Raw genomic sequence first — 19,900 nt, 5'->3', positions numbered from 1 at the left:
CTGGACCCCAGGTCTTTATCATTGGTTTCGTTAGCGCATGCTTAGGCAGAAGTGCGATATGTTTGCTAGCTGGGCCGGCGTCAGTGTGTCGCCCAGGGAAGGGGGTATTCGGTCCCGGGCGGTAACAAATGGGAATGTCACTCTGGTTGCCGTTGCCCGGTTCCGTGCCCTGGGCCCCTTTTGTAAGGGGGAATATTTACAGGGGTGAATAGAGTTAATGTCATGAGACGCCACCTGCTGGTTGCGGTTAAGGATAGAGAACCGCCGCTGCTAAATGTGGGTACTCCCAGAGCTGGTAGTGATTGCAGCAATGATGTTAGGCCCTCTGCAGGTAGGGCCGTGCCTTGGAGATGATGAGGGAGAATAATGGAGACCACACTAGGTTGTCTTTAACAGTCTCTACTCACTTAGACCCAGGAGTTGCTGTTTCAGATCCCTTGGAATATCAGTGCCAATGTAGTGACCCAGGTTGCTCTTGTGACGCCCTGGACCCCAGGGGTCACAGGTGACTACACAACACCCTACACCCCCTTCCCTGGACAGGTCACACCAGTCAAACATTAAACCCTTGTTGCCACCCTCCAGGGTTGATGTCTACACCAGGTGGGGCGGAGCCAGGCGGTTGGCCCCGCCCACCAAGGAGTTCACAGGCTGGAGGCGGGAAAACACAGTAGGGAGTCCAGGCACTTCCAGCAAGGTCGGTAGACGGTGGTGGCCATCTGCAGGAGTTGGCGAAGGTCAGCGGAACCGTAGGACCTGGTTGGGCAGTGGCCCGCCGGTACCGGACCGGGGAGCCTTTTGGAGCCAAGCACCAGGCAGGGTACTCAGACCTCGACTAGGCTTAAAGTCAACCTCTAGTCAAATTCTCTGATTGCGGTCTGGACCTCAGGGGTTCATTCCCAACCAAGTTCCGATTGAAGGCAACAGCCCAACCGTTCCAGATAAGTGCCACCGCCAAGGGCCAGAGATCCAAAGGGCCAGTGTCTGCGGGCAAAGGGGCTCCTCTGGCACGTATACGTCGGGGAGCGGACTACCGGTGCCCAGGCATTGGAGTCAACACACAAAACACAGGTGCAGGGAAACGACAGCCACCATCAACCCATCCAGGGAGAACTGTTATGATCCGGAACCATGGAAGACCACCATAAATCATTGGTAAAAGGTGACAAGAGCATTGGCAACTAATCTGGCCGCCATCCCCTTACTAACCATCACAACTAGAAGTAGCTGAGGGGTGAACTAACATCCTGTGCACCGCAAACCCAGCCGGAGAACTAGCTATCCTAAAGGAAGGAAGATGAATAACTCTCTGCCTCAGAAAATAGATAAAGAATAGCAAGCCCCCCACATTCAAAGACTGCGGTGATATAGGAAAACACAATACACAGATAGATGATAGGATTAGCAAAAGGTGAGGCCCCCACTGACTAAAATAGGAAAGGACAGGAAAGGGGCTGATGGTGGCCAGAGAAAAACCCTGCAAAATTCCAAATTCTTGATAGTACAAAAAGGCCCTCAGATCGCACGATCTGCACCCCGTCCTATACCAGGCGCTCTTATAATACCAATGAATAGAAAACAAGAATCATTACAAATTCAAAAAACCACAAACACATGGACTTATAGGAGCTATACTCCAAACATAACTGCAGGTAGTTTCGCAGCTGAGCAACTGAGAGGGAAGATCCCTGCATACCAATAAACTGAAAACAACCACAGCAAATGCCAAACTCAGATAAGAGTAAAAGAACCAAACAACAAATAAAAAGCAAAGCACTTATCTGGGGTAGATGTGGTGTGGAGCAGAAAGAAGCAGGCTGGTGAACAAAGAACAACTGACATCCGGAATAGCCTGCTATCAGACCAGGATTTAAATAAGCAGAGTGTTAGCAATGGAAACGCCCATTGCTCAACACACCTGGTCTATGTCCAAACCATTCCTGGCCACAAGAGGGAGCCTCCCAGCAGCCAAAGCATAACTGACATTCACAACAGTACCCCCCCTTGAGGAGGGGTCACCGAACCCTCACCAACGCTACCGGGTCGCTCGGGATGAGCATGATGGAAGGCGCGAACCAACCTGTCCGCATGAATGTCAGAAGCCACAACCCAAGAGTTATCCTCCTGCCCATAACACTTCCATTTCACAAGGTACTGAAGCTGACGCCTGCTGCGACGGGAATCCAGAATTTTTTCAACTTCATACTCCAGATCCCCTTGTACCAAAACAGGGTCAGGAGGCGCTGCTGCAGGAACTGTTGGCTCCACATGTTTCTTCAACAAGGACTTATGGAAGACATTGTGAATCTTAAATGACACAGGCACAAAACCAGCAGGTATCTTCCTGCGCTCACGTAACCGCCTATCAATCTGAATGGCCAAGGTCATAGAGGCATCAAGACCAGAAGGGACGGGAAATCCTACCATTACATCCTTCACAGTATCAGCAATACCCTTCCGAAAAAGAGCCGCAAGCGCATCATCATTCCATTTGGTAAGGACCGCCCACTTTCGAAATTTCTGACAAAATGTTTCTGCAGAATCCAAACCCTGAGTTAAGGACAACAAGACCTTTTCTTCTTGGTCCACAATATTGGGTTCGTCATATAATAAACCCAAGGCCAGAAAAAAGGAGTCCACATCACTGAGAATCGGATCATCAGACGCTAAAGAGAAGGCCCAGTCCTGAGGTTCACCACGCAGAAGGGAGATGACAATCTTAACCTGCTGTACGGGATTCCCTGAGGACTTAGGTCAAAAAATAATTTACAATTATTTTTGAAGCTCAAAAATCTCGACTTATCTCCCGAAAAAAATTCAGGAACGGGAATCTTAGGCTCTGCAAGGGGAGTCTGTGCAAGATAAGACTCTATACGACAAACCTTAGCATCAAGATGAGCAACACGCTCACCCAATTCATCCATACTAGAAAAAAAGAAATCTTCCACGGAACCCAAAGAAGAAGAGGAAAAACACCAAAACAAAAATGTCAGCAGACCTTTCTTTCTTTTTTTTTTTTCTTTTTTCTCTTCTTTTTTCCTTCCTAAGAGTACCCTTTAAATTTGTAGGCCAGATGTCCTGTTATGATCCGGAACCATGGAATACCACCATAAATCATTGGTAAAAGGTGACAAGAGCATTGGCAACTAATCTGGCCGCCATCCCCTTACTAACCATCACAACTAGAAGTAGCCGAGGGGTGAACTAACATCCTGTGCACCGCAAACCCAGCCGGAGAACTAGCTATCCTAAAGGAAGGAAGATGAATAACCCTCTGCCTCAGAAAATAGATAAAGAATAGCAAGCCCCCCACATTCAAAGACTGCGGTGTTATAGGAAAACACAATACACAGATAGATGATAGGATTAGCAAAAGGTGAGGCCCCCACTGACTAAAATAGGAAAGGACAGGAAAGGGGCTGATGGTGGCCAGAGAAAAACCCTGCAAAATTCCAAATTCCTGATAGTACAAAAAGGCCCTCAGATCGCACGATCTGCACTATACCAGGCGCTCTTATAATATCAATGAACAGAAAACAAGAATCATTACAAATTCAAAAAACCACAAACACATGGACTTATAGGAGCTATACTCCAAACATAACTGCAGGGAGTTTCCCAGCTGAGCAACTGAGAGGGAAGATCCCTGCATGCCAATAAACTGAAAACAACCACAGCAAATGACAAACTCAGATAAGACTAAAAGAACCAAACAACAAATAAAGAGCAAAGCACTTATCTGGGGTAGATGTGGTGTGGAGCAGAATGAAGCAGGCTGGTGAACAAAGAACAACTGACATCCGGCATAGCCTGCTATCAGACCAGGATTTAAATAACTCAGTAAACAGAAAACCATATTATTGGTTCCAGTATACATTACCATATATAAGACCTACAAAAGAATACTGAAACTCATATTCAAAACAATAATTTTTATTATTGAAAATTGTTAAAAAATTACAGAAAGTAATATAAGGTGGGGGGGGAGGAAAAGGGACGAGAAAAAGATCAGTGAAAATTTTATCCTGAATTGATCACCCAGTAATTGTAAAGGGAATTTATGTTAATACAGTACATGGATTAAGGAGTGGAATTCTTAATACAGGTAAAATACTGTGGGTTGAGTCAGATTCCAATGTGAAATATTTACCTAATACATATCAGATATTAAATTGGTACAAAGTTGCTATTAATTCCATATAGAGCCTGAATCAGACCACATGTGTAGCTCCGGTGCAGTAGTCCTCACCACAGAGAATGAAGTAAACATTTGACTGAGTATAAAGTGCTTAGTGCTCAGGATTTAAATAAGCTGAGTGTTAGCAATGGAAACGCCCATTGCTCAACACACCTGGTCTATGTCCAAACCATTCCTGGCCACAAGAGGGAGCCTCCCAGCAGCCAAAGCATAACTGACATTCACAACCGAGAACACCGCAGCCGGCTGCGGGCCCCATCCATCCAGCCGTTTGGTTTGCCAGAGACTCTGTCCATCTGTGTCTGAGTGAGTACACCAGTGCCATCTGGCACCGCCCTGCAACCCTGCACCCTGCGAACTCCATCCTGCGGATGCCTCATCCCTCCCACCGGGCCCCGGGATCAACAACCCCTACCCACGGAGGGGTCAACACCTAGCTGCTCCCCGCCATCGCTCCCGGGAACCCCATCACCAGCAGCGGTGGTGCCCACCATCACCACAACCCGTGGGTGGCGTCTCGAACTCTATCTATCCCAAAACAAATCCAATTCCTCCCCCTTTTCACTCGTGGGCGAGGAGCGCTGCTCGAGCCCCGGGTCCGGCCCACTCAAACCACCGAGAAGGTACCGAATCCGAGCGCGATCTCCCCGAGCAGCCCCTGCGACGGGGAGGCTGGCCCCCGCCTGCGACACTCTGACCCCAGCACTCTCTGTTGGTTGGGTCCTCATAGCGTGGAGCGTTTGGGGCCCGACTGTCCCTTTTGCGGTACAGTCTCCTTCTCCGTACGGAGTGCGGACTCTGTGGGGAGGTAAGTGTCCGAACCCCGATCCTAGTTTACTGCTGATGCCCCTGGATTATTTGGTTTGGTGAAGTTCGTGAAGTTGTCCTCACCGGGCAGGTATTTATCAAGCCGTGTAGAACTGGCGCTTGATCTAGGGCCCTGTGCCCCGTGCGTGCTCCGGTCCCAGCGGTATCTCTGGTACCCGACCTGGCAACCTCTCTCCTGTGCCCCGGGTCACCACTGCACGGACCCAGCTCAGGCACGTCCGCACACTTCTCCTGTGTGCCACCTTCTCTCTACTCTCTATGGACTGTTGACCCCTCCCACTAGGCTGGCTAATACCAGGGACTCGTTCCTTTCCATGGCGACTATCTCCTTACATGGTTAACCCTCTATGCCCGGTGTGGAGTTGAGAACTAGGATTTTAGTTGTGCTTTGGTGGTATCGGCACTGGTACTCCAGGTTCCAGGGGGTAGGTCCTGCATCCCCAAGAGGATGCTGTTCCTTCTAGTGCCCTGAGTGGCTCAGGGGCACTACATCAGCACCCGGCACACATGGGCAAATGCCAGGGCCCTGGACAGCTGGGCGGGCCCACTTGTCGTCTTCAGTCCTGCAGGCCCCAGGCTGAGTTCCGGCGACTGCAGTGCTTGAGCTGGCAGCTGCACTCAGAGCCACTATCAGGTCTTTACAATTGCTAGACATAGTTTTAGTGACAACCTTCATTATCCCATAATTAATGATTTAAAGATTACATATTTTATACCTACATTTCAGAGATATACATGTCTGGCTTCCAAAAGGTATCATTAGAAGTAAATACTTCTCGAATACTACAAAATTGGTTTGGATCCCATCCTATGAATTCATTTTTCCACTGCTGCAACAAAAAAATTAGTTGTAGATTACATTCTACATGTCGACTTCATATAGTCATAGTGTCCATATTTTTACTTTCATATATATTAACAAACATGAATAAATATTTAGAGAAGATATTGATCTCCTCCAACTCAAAAATATTTCTCGGATTCATGCATTCTTTTCCCAGGAAGCTGTAAAAACACTAGTGCATGCCCTTATTATCTCCTGCCTGGACTACTGCAATCTTCTGCTCTGTGGCCTCTCTTCTAAGGGGCCCTTTGTACACTACGACATCGCAAGCCGATGCTTGCGATGCCGAGCGCGATAGTTCCCGCCCCCGTCGCAGCTGCGATATCATGGTGATAGCTGGCATGGCGAACATTATCGCTACGGCAGCTTCACATGCACTTACCTGCCCTGCGACGTCGCTCTGGCCGGCGAACCGCCTCCTTCCTAAGGGGGCGGGTCATGCGGCGTCATAGCGACATCACACGGCAGGCAGCCAATAGAAGCGGAGGGGTGGAGATGAGTGGGACGTAAACATCCCGCCCATCTCCTTCCTTCCTTCTGCATAGCCGGCCGGGACGCAGGTAGATGTTCCTCGCTCCTACGGCTTCACACACAGCGATGTGTGCTGCCGCAGGAACAAGGAACAACATCGTAACATCGGTCTTTCCCAAATCAAGGAAATGACCGACGCTACACCAATGATACGATTACAACGCTCTTGCGATCGTAAATCGTATCAAAAATGCTTTACACACTATGATGTCGACAGCGACGCCGGATGTGCGTCACTTTTGATTTGACCCCACCGACATCGCACCTGCGATGTCGTAGTGTGCAAAGGGCCCCTAACAGTCGAGCACCCCTACAATCTATTCTAAACTATACCGCCCAACTAATCCACCCATCCCCTGCTACTCCCCGACCTCTCCTCTCTGCCAATCCCTTCACTGGCCTTCCATCGCCCAACAACTGCAGTTCAAAACCATAACCATGACATACAAAGTCATCCACAACCTGTCTCCTCCATACATCGGAGACTGTGAGCTCGTCTCCCGGTACCTACCTGCACGTAACCTTCGATCCTCACAAGATCTCCTTCTCTACTCCCCTCACATCTTCTCTTCCCACAATCACATCCAAGATTTCTCCCGTCCATCGCCCATACTCTGGAACGGTCTGCCACAACACATCAGACTCTTGCCTACCTTGAAAAGCTTCAAAAGGAACCTGTATACCCACCTCTTCCGACAATCCTACAACCTCCAGCAACCCTCAGAACTCCATAGTACCACACGACCATCTCCACCCTTACCTACTGTATCCTTACCCATCACCTTTAGACTGTAAGCCCTCGTGGGCAGGGTCCTCTCTCCTACTGTATCCTCACCCATCCCCTGTAGAATGTAAGCCCTCACGGGCAGGGACCTCTCTTCTCCTGTACCAGTCTGTGCCTTGTTTTGTTCATTATTATTGTACTTATCCCTATTAGGTGTACCTGTTTCCACATGTAAAGCGACATGGAATAAATGGTGCTGTAATAATAATAGTAATAATAATAATAATAATAATAATCTGTAGAATGTGAGGGGGAGTTTAATTTGCAATCTTGGATATTGATGTGTAGCGCCCTGGAGAACCAGGTACACGCACACTTAGGCCCTCACAGTACACAAGTTCCCAAAGGGTTACACCAGCCGACCTGAAACCCTAGTCACCCCCCTTTTAGGGAAAGACAGGCACACCAGTGAGCGTGACCAGGCGGTTGGGGCACGCCCACCTAGGGGGTCTAACAGAAAAAGATAGAGAGAGGTGTTCAATTGCCGCGCCAAATGATCACTTGTTCAGAAGATCAGATCAATGTCTCTTTATTTTCATACAGGTCTACGCGTTTCAGGAGCAACTGCCCCCTTCCTCAGGACCGTCAGGTATAAGAATAACATCAAATCTCTATTCTTATACCTGACGGTCCTGAGGAAGGGAGCAGTTGCTCCTGAAACGCGTAGACCTGTATGAAAATAAAGAGACATTGATCTGATCTTCTGAACAAGTGATCATTTGGCGCGGCAATTGAACACCTCTCTCTATCTTTTTCTGTTATCTGCCGTTTGGGTGGCTGCAGCCGTTGATCGATTTGTACATGCGATTATAGTGGTTGTGACTCTCACAACTACAATTGGTGAGTAACATTACTCCCCCCTCCCCACCCCACACATATTGGGGTAAGACCCTATTTGCGCTTTTTTTCCACAGCCTTTTCTTCACCTAGGGGGTCTAGACAGCCCGGGGCGGGGAAAAACAAGCAAATCAGATCAGATCAGATTAGATAAGTTTGTAGTTCAAGTTGAGAGGAGGTGGGCTGGGGCTGTGAGCAGCTCCAGCAGAGGATTTCAAGTTGAACGGTACCAGGATAGGATCCCTGGTGCCTCTGGCTAGGTGGCAGACGGTAGCCATAGTCTGCAGGAGACGGGAAGACGGTTGTGGAATCTAGAGTGGACCGGGACAGGGTAGTGGCCCGCCGGTGCAGCCACTGGAGGACCGACCGGAAACCGTTTGCATGGAAAGTGGGTACTCGGACCCTGAAGCCGGGACCGAAACCAGCGGCCCAGCAAATTCACCGATTGAGGGCAGGATTATAGGTCCTGTCCCACCTTAAGTCCCGAAAAGTAGACAACCACCCACAGAGAAGGGATAGTGGCCACCGCAAGGGCCTGTAGATCCCACGGGTCAGTGTCAGACGGGCACGGCTCCCAACCAAATAACCGGGAGCGGGAACCTGTGTTACACACCAGGCAGTCCCATCCACTACAAGCAGTGCAGAGGAGAAAGACTCCACTACCACACCCGGGTGAGGAAGTAAATGCATCCGTCTGCGGAGGCAGGCCACCACCAATTTGGTTTAACACAAGACTGTGTACTTCTTATCGTGAGTAACATCTCTGGCCAGGCCAGGCGCGCCAGTCCCTGCACCATCACTCCTCAGCACAGAGACACTGGGCCCCGGGGCATCCATCCCTATCCACGGAGGGGTTAACAACAAGCTGCCATTCCACCTCCCTGGGCCTCCCTTAACTGCAGCGGTGGTGCCGTACCTCACCACACACTGTAGGTGGCATCACAGACAACCTTCCCTTGTAAATAAAACCCCCCCTTTTCACTCATGGGCGGCGGAGCGCTGCTTGAGCCCGGGTCTGGTTCCCACTCGAGCCACGGAGAAGCCCCAGATCCGAGCATCCCCGAGCAGCCCCTCGGCTGAGGTCTGGTCCCCTGCCCGCGACAGATGGATGCCATCGTACAGCATAATTTTGCTAAGGGCTCATTATGTTATGTGTCTATGTTAAAAATCAATGAGCACAGAATGTTTTTCATGCAACAGACCCATCAAAACTTTTTGACTTTGATATTCTGTAAACGGAAGCAGATGTGAAAGGAGACTTTGTGCAAATTTTGTGAATTTGGATGCAGCTCTATCAATGGATGACTAAAGCGGGCTTTACACGCTACGACATCGCTAATGCGGAGTCGTTGGGGGTCACGGAATTCGTGACGCACATCCGGCCGCATTAGCGATGCCGTTGTGTGTGACACCGATAAGCGATTTTGCATCGTTGCAAAAACGTGCAAAATCGCTAATCGGCGACACGGGGGTCCATTCTAAAATCTCGTTACTGCAGCAGTAACGAGGTTGTTCCTCGTTCCTGCGGCAGCACACATCGCTCCGTGTGACACTGCAGGAACGAGGAAGCTCCCCTTACCTGCCTCCCGGCCGCTATGCGGAAGGAAGGAGGTGGGCGGGATGTTACGTCCCGCTCATCTCCGCCCCTCCGCTGCTATTGGGCGGCGGTTCAGTGACGTTTCAGTGACGTCGCTGTGACGCCGCACGGACCGCCCCCTTAGAAAGGAGGCGGTTCGCCGGTCACAGCGACGTCGCCAGACAGGTAAGTATGTGTGACGGCTGTGGGCGATGTTGTGCGGCACGGGCAGCGATATGCCCGTGTCGCGCAACAGATGCTGCAACATCGCAACTGCGATATTGTCGGGGTCAAATCAAAAGTGATGCACATCTGGCGCCAGTAACGATGTCGCAACGTGTAAAGCCTAGGAGAGAAGATGAACGAGCGTGAAACAGTCACAAATCGGTGATCTGTGTCACGTCGTTCATTTTCATTCATTTTCATAATGTTGGTGCGTCCGCAGGTACGATGTTGTTTTTCGTTCCTGCAGCTCCACACATCGCTGTGTGTGAAGCCGCAGGAGCGACAAACATCTCGTTACCTGCGCACGGCGTCCACTGGCTATGCGGAAGGGAGAAGGTGGGTGGGATGTTTACATCCCGTTCATCTCCGCCCCTCCGCTGCTATTGGCCGGCCGCTTAGTGACGTCACGGTGACGTCGCTGTGACGCCGACGAACCTCCCCCTTGAAGGAGGGATTCTTCGTCAGTCACAGCGACGACGCCGACCAGGTAAGTGCGTGTGAAGCTGCCGTAGCGATAATGTTCGCTACGGCAGCTCACACTACATATCGCATGTGCGTCGGGGGCAGGTACTATCGTTCTCGGCATCGCTGGCATTGGCTAGCGATGTCGCAGCGTGCAAAGTACCCCTTAAAAGGGTGGTCTGATATCTATAAGGTAAACTTTATGTCCTAACCGCTATTATAAAATTCCCAACCATTCTCCCAATAACTGCCAATTTTCTCTATATTTCCACTGACATTTTGTTTGAGGGGAGTTTTAAATGGGAAATCACGGAAGAATGGCCCTGCAGTTATTAAACCACAGCTTTTATTAAGTGGGTGTTCCCATAAATAGGCCCATTCTAGAGGGAAGTCGAGCAACACCAGCGGCTATTTCAGCTAAATGTATTGCAATGCAGAGACACACTGGGGTGGCGTAGCAGGCAATGGCATTGCATGGCAGTGGGTCATACATTGCCCATACAATGCACGTCAGTCAGATGCAGGCCTCTGCGATGGCTACAGAACAGGACACCTCGCGCTGTAGGAGCAGAGGAAGGTGAGAAGAAGGAAAATGGAGTAATGGAAAAGTTTTGGCACCCAGTATGGTTAGTACCTAGTAGCACCCACTTTGGCATGTATCATAGCTTGTAAAGACTTTTTGTAGCAGCAAAGAGTCTTTCAATTCTTGTTTGAGGGATTTTCAGCCATTCCTTCGTGGAAATGTGGCGCCCTGGATGAGCCAGGGGCCACAGAGAACAACACCAACACACCCCACACTCCCGGTCGGGCACACCGAAGTCAGACAAAACCCTTGTTGCCTTCCTCCAGGGGCTGATGTCCATACCAGGGGGTGGGCCAGGCGGTTGGCCCCGCCCACCGAGGAGTTCACAGTCCTGGAGGCGGGAAAAGTAAGGCGGATGAGTTGAGGAGTGGAGAGAGATGAGTTGAGGAGTGGAGAGAGTTCAGTTAGGAGTAGAGTTGAGAGAGGAGTAAAGTGGCAGTTAAGCAGCCTGAAGTTGGTCCGGGTGTGTGGCCCGGACGGATCAGCAAGGTTGGCAGACGGTGGTGACCGTCTGCAGGAGTGGCCTATCGGAGTTTATCGTAAAGACCGTGGACAGGCGGTGGCCCTTATGTACCGGACCGGTACTTAAAGAGAAGCCAGCACCATCCGGCAGGGGCTTACGGACCCCGGCAAGGCTAGGAGTCGCCGTGAATTTGCCAAATTCGTTAGCGAAGGGAACCTCCTGGGTTTCCCAGCAGCCATGTCCCGACAGAAGGCAACAGTCCAACCGAGAGAGGGAAACACTGCCACCGCCAAGGCTACCGTTCCCAGGGCCAGAGCCTGCGGGCAAAAGGGGCTCCTCCGGCCCACATCCAAGCTGGGGAGCGGGTTACCGGTGGGAACCCATTGGAACCGTTACACTACATAGGTGCAGGGAAAGGCAGTCACCATCAACCTGCCGGGAGAAACAACACCGCGGCCGTCTGTGGGACCCGTCCATCCAGCTGTGTGTTTTACCGAGAACTGTGTCCTCATCATTGGCTGAGTGAGTACCACCGTGCCGTGCGTTACAGCACTGCCCCCGCGACCCTGCACCTCACCAGGCCCCGTAACCCGCCTGCCATCCATCCCTACTCCATCACCGGGCCCCGGGACAACCAACCCCCTACCCACGGAGAGGAGAACTAACATCAAAGCTGCTCCCAGTCATCGCTCCCGGGATCCCCGTCCAGAGCAGCGGTGGTGTCACCAATATCACCCCAACCGTGGGTGGCGTCACGGACAATAATCAAATCCCCACCCTTTTCACTCACGGGCGAGGAGCGCCGCTTGAGTCCCCGGGATCCGGCCCACCGCTCGAGCCACCACCGAGCAGCAGCAGCAGTGGCCGGACCCGAGCAGTGGGAGAGCGCAGCGTCCCCTCCTCCGCCCACGACAACTTGGCGCTGTGAACAGGATCTTACCGCTCTGCCGTCTGGTAGAGGTGCGCCTTGTTACCGCCGGAGGTGTCCGGCTGAAAAATTGGAGAAGCCGCCATCTTGGGCGCGAAAAATTCCCGCTCGAGCGTCTCCTCGAGCAGTGGAGGCGCGAAGGCCAAAACCCCGCCCCTGTAGAGGAGGAGCTGGAAAGAGATTAAGGGGGACTGATGGCGTCTGGCCGCATGTAGTCCGCGGCTATAAAAGCAGAGACGCCAGGACTCTGCAGCGATACTGGATTCCTGGAAGACCTCATTGCCAAGATGCACAGTCCGACTACCAACGAGGACGCTCCCGCACCCGGCACGGCGATGTGGCTGAGAGACCGGACGGCCCCGCTGAATAACCGTCTGCAAGTCCACATGCAGCTCCTCCTGGAGGAGTGGGAGACCGACATGGCGGACGTGGTGGCTGCTATGCGGAGACGCGAGGTGGAAGAGGATTTGGAGGAGCGGGTAAGAGACCCACGCCCCTGTATTCCCGAGGGATCGGCCACTGCGGCTGAGGAGCCCGGCCTGCGTCCACTCACCCTGCCTCCCTCCCCGCTACCCGTGTTAGCTGCTGACGCCCCGCCACTAGGTCCGCTACCCGTCCAACCGGTAGCGATACCCTGCCAACCCGCCCCGGCGTATCAACCGGCTGCAGACGCTCAGGACCCCCCTGAACCGCTCCCGTGGGAGCCGCTGGGACCGTGGCCCCTTAATGAAAATGTGCCAGAAGTCCCGGCAGTGATTGCGCCAGACCCCGAGCCCGGGACCGTGGCATGGATGAAGGCCCGAGTGATGGAGTTCCACCAACGCCAGCAAAGTCAGATATACCGCATAATGGAGCAGTGGACCAATGAAGTGGAAACGCTGGTTGCAACTACCCCAATGTATGGGAGGGGAGTAGATGTGACGGAGCCGATGGGTAGCCCACATCCCCATGTCCGCCCAGGACCGGCCACTGCGGCTGGGGTGCCCGGCCCTATCTCGGCCCTCGTATCGTCCCTACCATTATCCTTGGGGCGCCTCAGCGTTAGCCAAACTAACCTACTGCCCCACGCTACCGTGGAAGAATCTGATGTGCTGGATACTGGAGGCCAGGAGGCTGCGGCAGCTGGCGGCAACCCGCCTGATGCAGAGACAAGTGATAGTGACTCCAGTGACTCCAGCTCCGGTGCTGAGCCCACCCCTGAAAGTGAGGAGGCAAGAGAGCGTCTACACTACGTGGGAGAACCGGTGGTTTATTACACCCCGCGCAATGGTGGAAACGGATACCGGGCACCCCTTTCACAGCAGGCCTGTCACTGCATGTTTGATATGCTGGTGGCGGAGGATGAGGCCGACTCAGAAGAATCGGAGTAAGGGCAGCGGAGTCCCGTTGCAATTGTTCCACGTTGGGACCATGTGTGTTAAAAGTACCGTTGTAAAAGAATGATAAGTGAATGATCAACCGAGAAGATTCATCTAATTTGCAGAGTGATTGAGACCGGTCGTTGCCGGCACCGTTGTCCCCGTGGGGACTGCTTTCAAGTTTTACATAAGGGACTCCTTATGGACAAGCCTGAGAACTAGCAAGGCAACTACGAACTTGTGGCTTGTAAATAATTCTGTTGTGGCTTTCACCGTTGCCACCACCGGAGAGGCAGATTGGAGGAAGGGCCCGCAGTGGAGCAGGCTGGGGCCCAGCCACCACCGGAACCGGTGGCGATCCTCTGGGGGTTTCAGGGGTTCCCCATGGACGTGGGTCCCCTGAAAAGGACAGAACCCGCTCGGGTAACTTGTGCTGGACTGGGGTCAAGGGGTGCTGCCTGTTTGCTTAGGGGCAGCATCAGGACCAGGTTACTTGGGTGGGAGAGAGCGGAAGCCGTAACCGTTTGCAACGTTTTAAGTAAGAGTACCTCCCGATGTGGGAAGATGTTATTATACTTGTAATCCCTGTTTTACCGTTTATCTTTTCAGTTGGTGAAAATAAAACCGGTGATGGACGGGCAGCCCGCGGACGGTCTGCATTTTACTAAGGGGGAATGTGGCGCCCTGGACGAGCCAGGGGCCACAGAGAACAACACCAACACACCCCACACTCCCGGTCAGGCACACCGAAGTCAGACAAAACCCTTGTTGCCTTCCTCCAGGGGCTGATGTCCATACCAGGGGGTGGGCCAGGCGGTTGGCCCCACCCACCGAGGAGTTCACAGTCCTGGAGGCGGGAAAAGTAAGGCGGATGAGTTGAAGAGTGGAGATAGATGAGTTGAGGAGTGGAGAGAGTTCAGTTAGGAGTAGAGTTGAGAGAGGAGTAAAGTGGCAGTTAAGCAGCCTGAAGTTGGTCCGGGTGTGTGGCCCGGACGGATCAGCAAGGTTGGCAGACGGTGGTGACCGTCTGCAGGAGTGGCCTATCGGAGTTTACCGTAAAGACCGTGGCCGGGCGGTGGCCCGGCGGTACCGGACCGGTACGCAAAGAGAAGCCAGCACCATCCGGCAGGGGCTTACGGACCCCGGCAAGGCTAGGAGTCGCCGTGAATTTGCCAAATTCGTTAGCGAAGGGAACCTCCTGGGTTTCCCAGCAGCCAAGTCCAAACAGAAGGCAACAGTCCAACCGAGAGAGGGAAACACAGCCACCGCCAAGGTTACCGTTCCCAGGGCCAGAGCCTGCGGGCAAAAGGGGCTCCTCCGGCCCACATCCAAGCTGGGGAGGGGGTTACCGGTGGGAACCCATTGGAACTGTTACACTACATAGGTGCAGGGAAAGGCAGTCACCATCAACCTGCCGGGAGAAACAACACCGCGGCCGTCTGTGGGACCCGTCCATCCAGCCATGTGTTTTACCGAGAACTGTGTCCTCATCATTGGCTGAGTGAGTACCACCGTGCCGTGCGGCACAGCGCTGCCGCCGCAACCCTGCACCTCACCAGGCCCCGTAACCCGCCTGCCATCCATCCCTACTCCATCACCGGGCCCCGGGACAACCAACCCCCTACCCACGGAGGGGAGAACTAACATCAAAGCTGCTCCCAGTCATCGCTCCCGGGATCCCCGTCCAGAGCAGCGGTGGTGTCACCAATATCACCCCAACCGTGGGTGGCGTCACGGACAATAATCAAATCCCCACCCTTTTCACTCTCGGGCGAGGAGCGCCGCTCGAGTCCCCGGGATCCGGCCCACCGCTCGAGCCACCACCGAGCAGCAGCAGCAGCGGCCGGACCCGAGCAGTGGGAGAGCGCAGCGTCCCCTCCTCCGCCCGCGACAGAAAAGTGTTCCAGTTCTGTGAGATTCCTGGCTCACTTTGCATGCACTGTTCTTCTTTGGAGACATCTTCCAGTTCTGTGAGATACCATGCTTGTCTACCTCTTTTGATTTCTAGCCACAGATTTTCAATGATGGTTAGATCAGGGGACTGTGATGGCTATTTTAAAACCTTCAGCTTGTGCCTTTTGAGGTCGTCTATTGTGGATTTAGAGCACATATCCATTTATTCGAGCTTCTAAACCTGCCGGTGAGGGTAATGGATGTGCCTCACCAACCTACACAGAGTCCGAGCCTCAGCAGCAACGAGGGGGCCAATAAGAGGGATTGAGCCTGAAGCTGTCTCACTTGGTCCATGCTGCCGGCAAACGGGCCAGGAAGGGGAGAAAAGGCAGTTGCGACTTCCCTGGATGAATACTGCAGTACTTCAACTCAGGGGTTATCCGAAACATGAAGGGCTAGGAAGGCGAGTTGACAGTTACCCTTAGACCGGCCTTCAGGATACCTGATTTCACCTGGTTCATCACAGTATCGCCCGGGTACCTCACAATACCACCAAAAGTGAGTAAAACAATTGAAAGACATTTTTGGACTGAGACTGAGTTATTCTGGGACCAGTAGTTCCACACACCCGAGCCCCTGGGGCCAGCCTCACTCTCGGAAGACCACTCCATCTAACTGCAGACTCCATCAGCCCCAGATGCTCATTAAACCTGCAGTGGCGGTCACCCACATCCCTGACCGCAAACCGAGAGTTGCAGGTGGGCAACACATTTGGCGTCACAAACAGGATAAGGACTAGACCTGTTTAGACAGGTGACAGTGCGCTTTGGAGGTCCGATCGGAAAATTTGAACCGCCGTCATATTGTCATCATCAAAAGCGCGTAAAGTTGAATGCTGCAGCCCGCGCAGAAGAAAAGTAACCGCCCACGAAGAGGTGTGGCTGCCCCAGAATCCCCGGAGCACTCTGACCCCGCGAGAGAAGAAGATGGGGGTGGATCTGTTCCCGGACTGCGGAGACGTCCCAGTCCGGAGGGAGGAAAAACAGGAGAAACGAAACTACGACGAAAGTGTGAGGAGAACCTGTTGAGCAGCAAGGAAGGCAAGATGGCATCAGCGGGAAGAGACCACGAGGAGCAGGGCTGGATAAGGCCCATGATAGTGGAGGAGCTGGAGGCAGAGGTCAACAGGATCGCTGACTGGATGGAGGAGCAGCGGAGATGGGAGGTGGCCGCCTGGAGAACCAGGATGCTGGGGGCGATAAGATGCCTGCGGATGTCCGTGCAGCAAGGCCCGCCTGGAGGCACCACCCATGCCCAGCTGAAACCACTGCCGACGATGGGAGCCCCGCTACAGAATGTCTCCGGTCCGACTCCGGGTGAGTCTGCAGTCACCCCTGCCCAACCCAGTATGCTGACCCTACCGGCAGTAACGTCTGAAGCCGGAGCGACGTCCGGAGCGACGCCTGATGCGACCCCAGATGCGATGCCTGATGCGATGTGTGGTGCGATGCCCGCTGCGATGTCTGGTGCGATGCCTGGTGCGATGCCCGCTGCGATGTCTGGTGAGATGTCTGGTGTGAACCCCGAAGCAATCCCAGGTGCGACGCCCATGGCCAGACCAGACCATGCCGCAACGCCTCCTGTCCTGGTTCCTGGACGAGAGTTGGTCACAGCACCCCAGTCGCTGACTGGGGACCCTGTTCCTGCTCCCGGATCAGAGTTGGTCAGAGCACCCCAGTCGCTAACTGTTCCTGCTCCCGGACCAGAGTTGGTCACAGCACCCCAGTTGCTGACTGGGGAACCTACACCTGAGCTCCGACCTGAAGCAGACGCAGAGTACCTGCAATTAAAGCAAGACCTGGATGCTCGGTTCCCGGCAAACCTGGTGGAGAGGTACATGAAGAGAAGGCTGCCACTCAACCGACCGGAGGAGGTCGCAGCACCCTCTGCGAGAGAGGGAGGCCCTGAGGTCGCGCTGTTGTTCCCGCAACGACCAGAAGAGGCCAGAGAAGAGGTACCGCCACCATTCCTGCTGTTCCCCGACCCACTGGAGGAGGCCGCAGCACCCTCTACAAGAGGGGGAGGCCAGGAGGCCGCGCTGTGGGTCCCCCAGCGATCGGAGGAGGTTACAGCACCCCCTGCCGAGGAAGAGGAGTTAATCGTCTACAGCCCCGGCATGTACGTCATCTGGCAGCCTGCTGACAACCAGGTGATGGTGATGCAAAGGCCAGCCAGCAGAAATCAGCACCGGGTGAGGGCCAGACACCCCCTCGAAACGCCTACCCAAGAGAGAGAGCAAGCGGAGGCCAGGGACCTGTAGAAAAAGCAGTCCCTGCGGCGGACACCAGGCCAGAGGTCCCCTCCACCGTGGGGTAATGGAAGAGTTTAACCACCGGACAGGGTATGGGTTCATCGTGGAGGCCGGAGTCAGAGAAGGCATTTTCGTGTCCCGGCGGGATGTGCAGTCCCACCTGCAAAGGGGTCACCCTGGTCGCGATCTGTACATGGGGGATGTGGTGGCGTTCACCAGGCACAAGGGAGAAAGAGGCTGGTTTCCCTTGGACGTGGTGCAATGCCCCAAGGAAACCGCGGTGAGCCCAGGTTACACCCCCCATTACTCCACCCAGGCCCCCATTGCCATCGCCACCAGGGGATGCCCAAAGCACTCCACAGCAAGCCTAAAATTCTCTACAGCACACACAGCACACCCAACATGCCCAAAATGCTCCAAAGCCAATCTCCAGGTTCCAGAGCACTGAGAGTGAGAGCCCTGGTATTGAGAGGAGAAATTCTGTCTAGTTCAACGTGAAGCTAAAGAAACATTTAGTAATATTTAACCAGTTTTACAGTGTGTGAAGTTAAAGTAACGTTCAAGTGAAACCTGCCCGCAAAGACTGTTGCGAGAACCTTGTTGAAAATAATCTGTTTGCACCTGGTTACGTGCACTTTGAATATGGACCATGGGCTATGAACTGGCTATAGCCACAAACTCTCGCAGTGTAAAAAGTTACCCCAGAGGTACCAACCCAGAGTCTGCCTGTTGAGGGGCATGGATCCGCACCACCAAGGGGGCACGCCTGTTTATGGGGCCCTCCAACACCAAGGAAGCTGGTACACCTGTTTATGGGGCCTACCTTACGCCACCAGCCTCAGGAGAGACAAATTAGAGGAAAGGTCTTGGATGCAGATGGCCCAGACCTGGTCACCAAAGGGACCGGTGACCTGCCTCCTGAAGGGTTTTGGGTGGGATCTGGACTTATGGGTGGTGGGTGGTGTGGAATGGTAACTGGTATGTTTAAATGTAAAAAATGCCCCTGTGTGGGAAAAGTTTGTATTAAAAAGTTTTTGTCTTTGCAGCCCGAGGATGTGCTGTTGATAACCAATGGGGAATGTGGCGCCCCTGACCTGGTCAGGCACCACTGAGTACTGCACCCATGCTGGGTCAGTGCTGTCAGGTAATCCTAAAGACTGGAATAGGGTGTGTACGCACAGACACATAGTGACCAGGTCTCCCACACCATTAGAGGGGACCCTTGGACAGATCCAAGAGGGGGCGTGCCTCCACATCTCATCTGAGGGATGTGGGGGAGGGCCTTGAAGCTAGGTTGCAGAGGCAGGCACAGAGGGAAGGAAGCAGTGAGCCAGTCTGCTAGTGAAGCTCAGAGTGCAAGGAAGAGGAGTTGGGCGCAGAGAAGCTAGAGAGACCCTGCATGTCTAGCAGCTGTTGGCGGGGAAGAACGGTTACCTGTGGGTCAGCCTGAAAGACGCCTAGAGAAGAGGTGGTCGAGTAAGGGGGCTGCCGGTGACCAGGCCCGCACGGGGAAACAGGTCCCTAGAGCAGATATCCATTTATTCGAGCTGCTAAACCTGCCGGTGAGGGTACTGGATGTGCCTCACCAACCTACACAGAGTCCGAGCCTCAGCAGCAACAAGGGGGCCCCTAAGAGGGATCGAGCCTGAAGCTGTCTCACTTGGTCCACGCTGCCGGCAAACGGGCCAGAAAGTGGAGAAAAGGCAGTTGCGACTTCCCTGGATGAATCCTGCAGTACTTCAAGTCAGGGGTTATCTGAAACAAGAAGGGCTAGGAAGGTCAGTTACCCTTAGACCGGCCTGCAGGATACCTGATTTTACCTGGTTCATCACAGTACCTCACAATACCACCAAAAGTGAGTAAAACAATTGAAAGACATTTTTGGACTGAGACTGAGTTATTCTGGGACTAGTAGTTCCACACACCCGAGCGCCTAGGGCCAGCCTCACTCTCGGGAGGCCACACCATCTAACTGCAGACTCAATCAGCCCCAGACGCTCATTAAACCTGCAGTGGCGGTCACCCACATTCCTGACCATAAACCTAGAGTGGCATCACGACTCATCCATACACGAACAA

General features: G+C 53.4%; 1 protein-coding gene across 2 annotated transcripts in view; it reads right to left on the bottom strand.

The window, feature by feature from the left end:
- LOC142255297 (5-hydroxytryptamine receptor 3A-like) overlaps positions 1 to 19,900 on the bottom strand; it is a 77,030-nt gene that overhangs the window by 23,440 nt on the left and 33,690 nt on the right. For both annotated transcript variants that reach the window (XM_075326833.1, XM_075326834.1), the window contains exon 4: positions 5,747 to 5,856. In XM_075326833.1, coding sequence (XP_075182948.1) covers positions 5,747 to 5,856 — 110 coding nt within the window. The remainder of the gene's footprint in view (positions 1 to 5,746; positions 5,857 to 19,900) is intronic.

Source organism: Anomaloglossus baeobatrachus, chromosome 10 (assembly GCF_048569485.1).
Source record: "Anomaloglossus baeobatrachus isolate aAnoBae1 chromosome 10, aAnoBae1.hap1, whole genome shotgun sequence".
In the NCBI taxonomy this organism is placed as follows: Eukaryota; Metazoa; Chordata; class Amphibia; order Anura; family Aromobatidae; genus Anomaloglossus; species Anomaloglossus baeobatrachus.
This window is presented reverse-complemented; position numbering and strand designations above follow the sequence as displayed.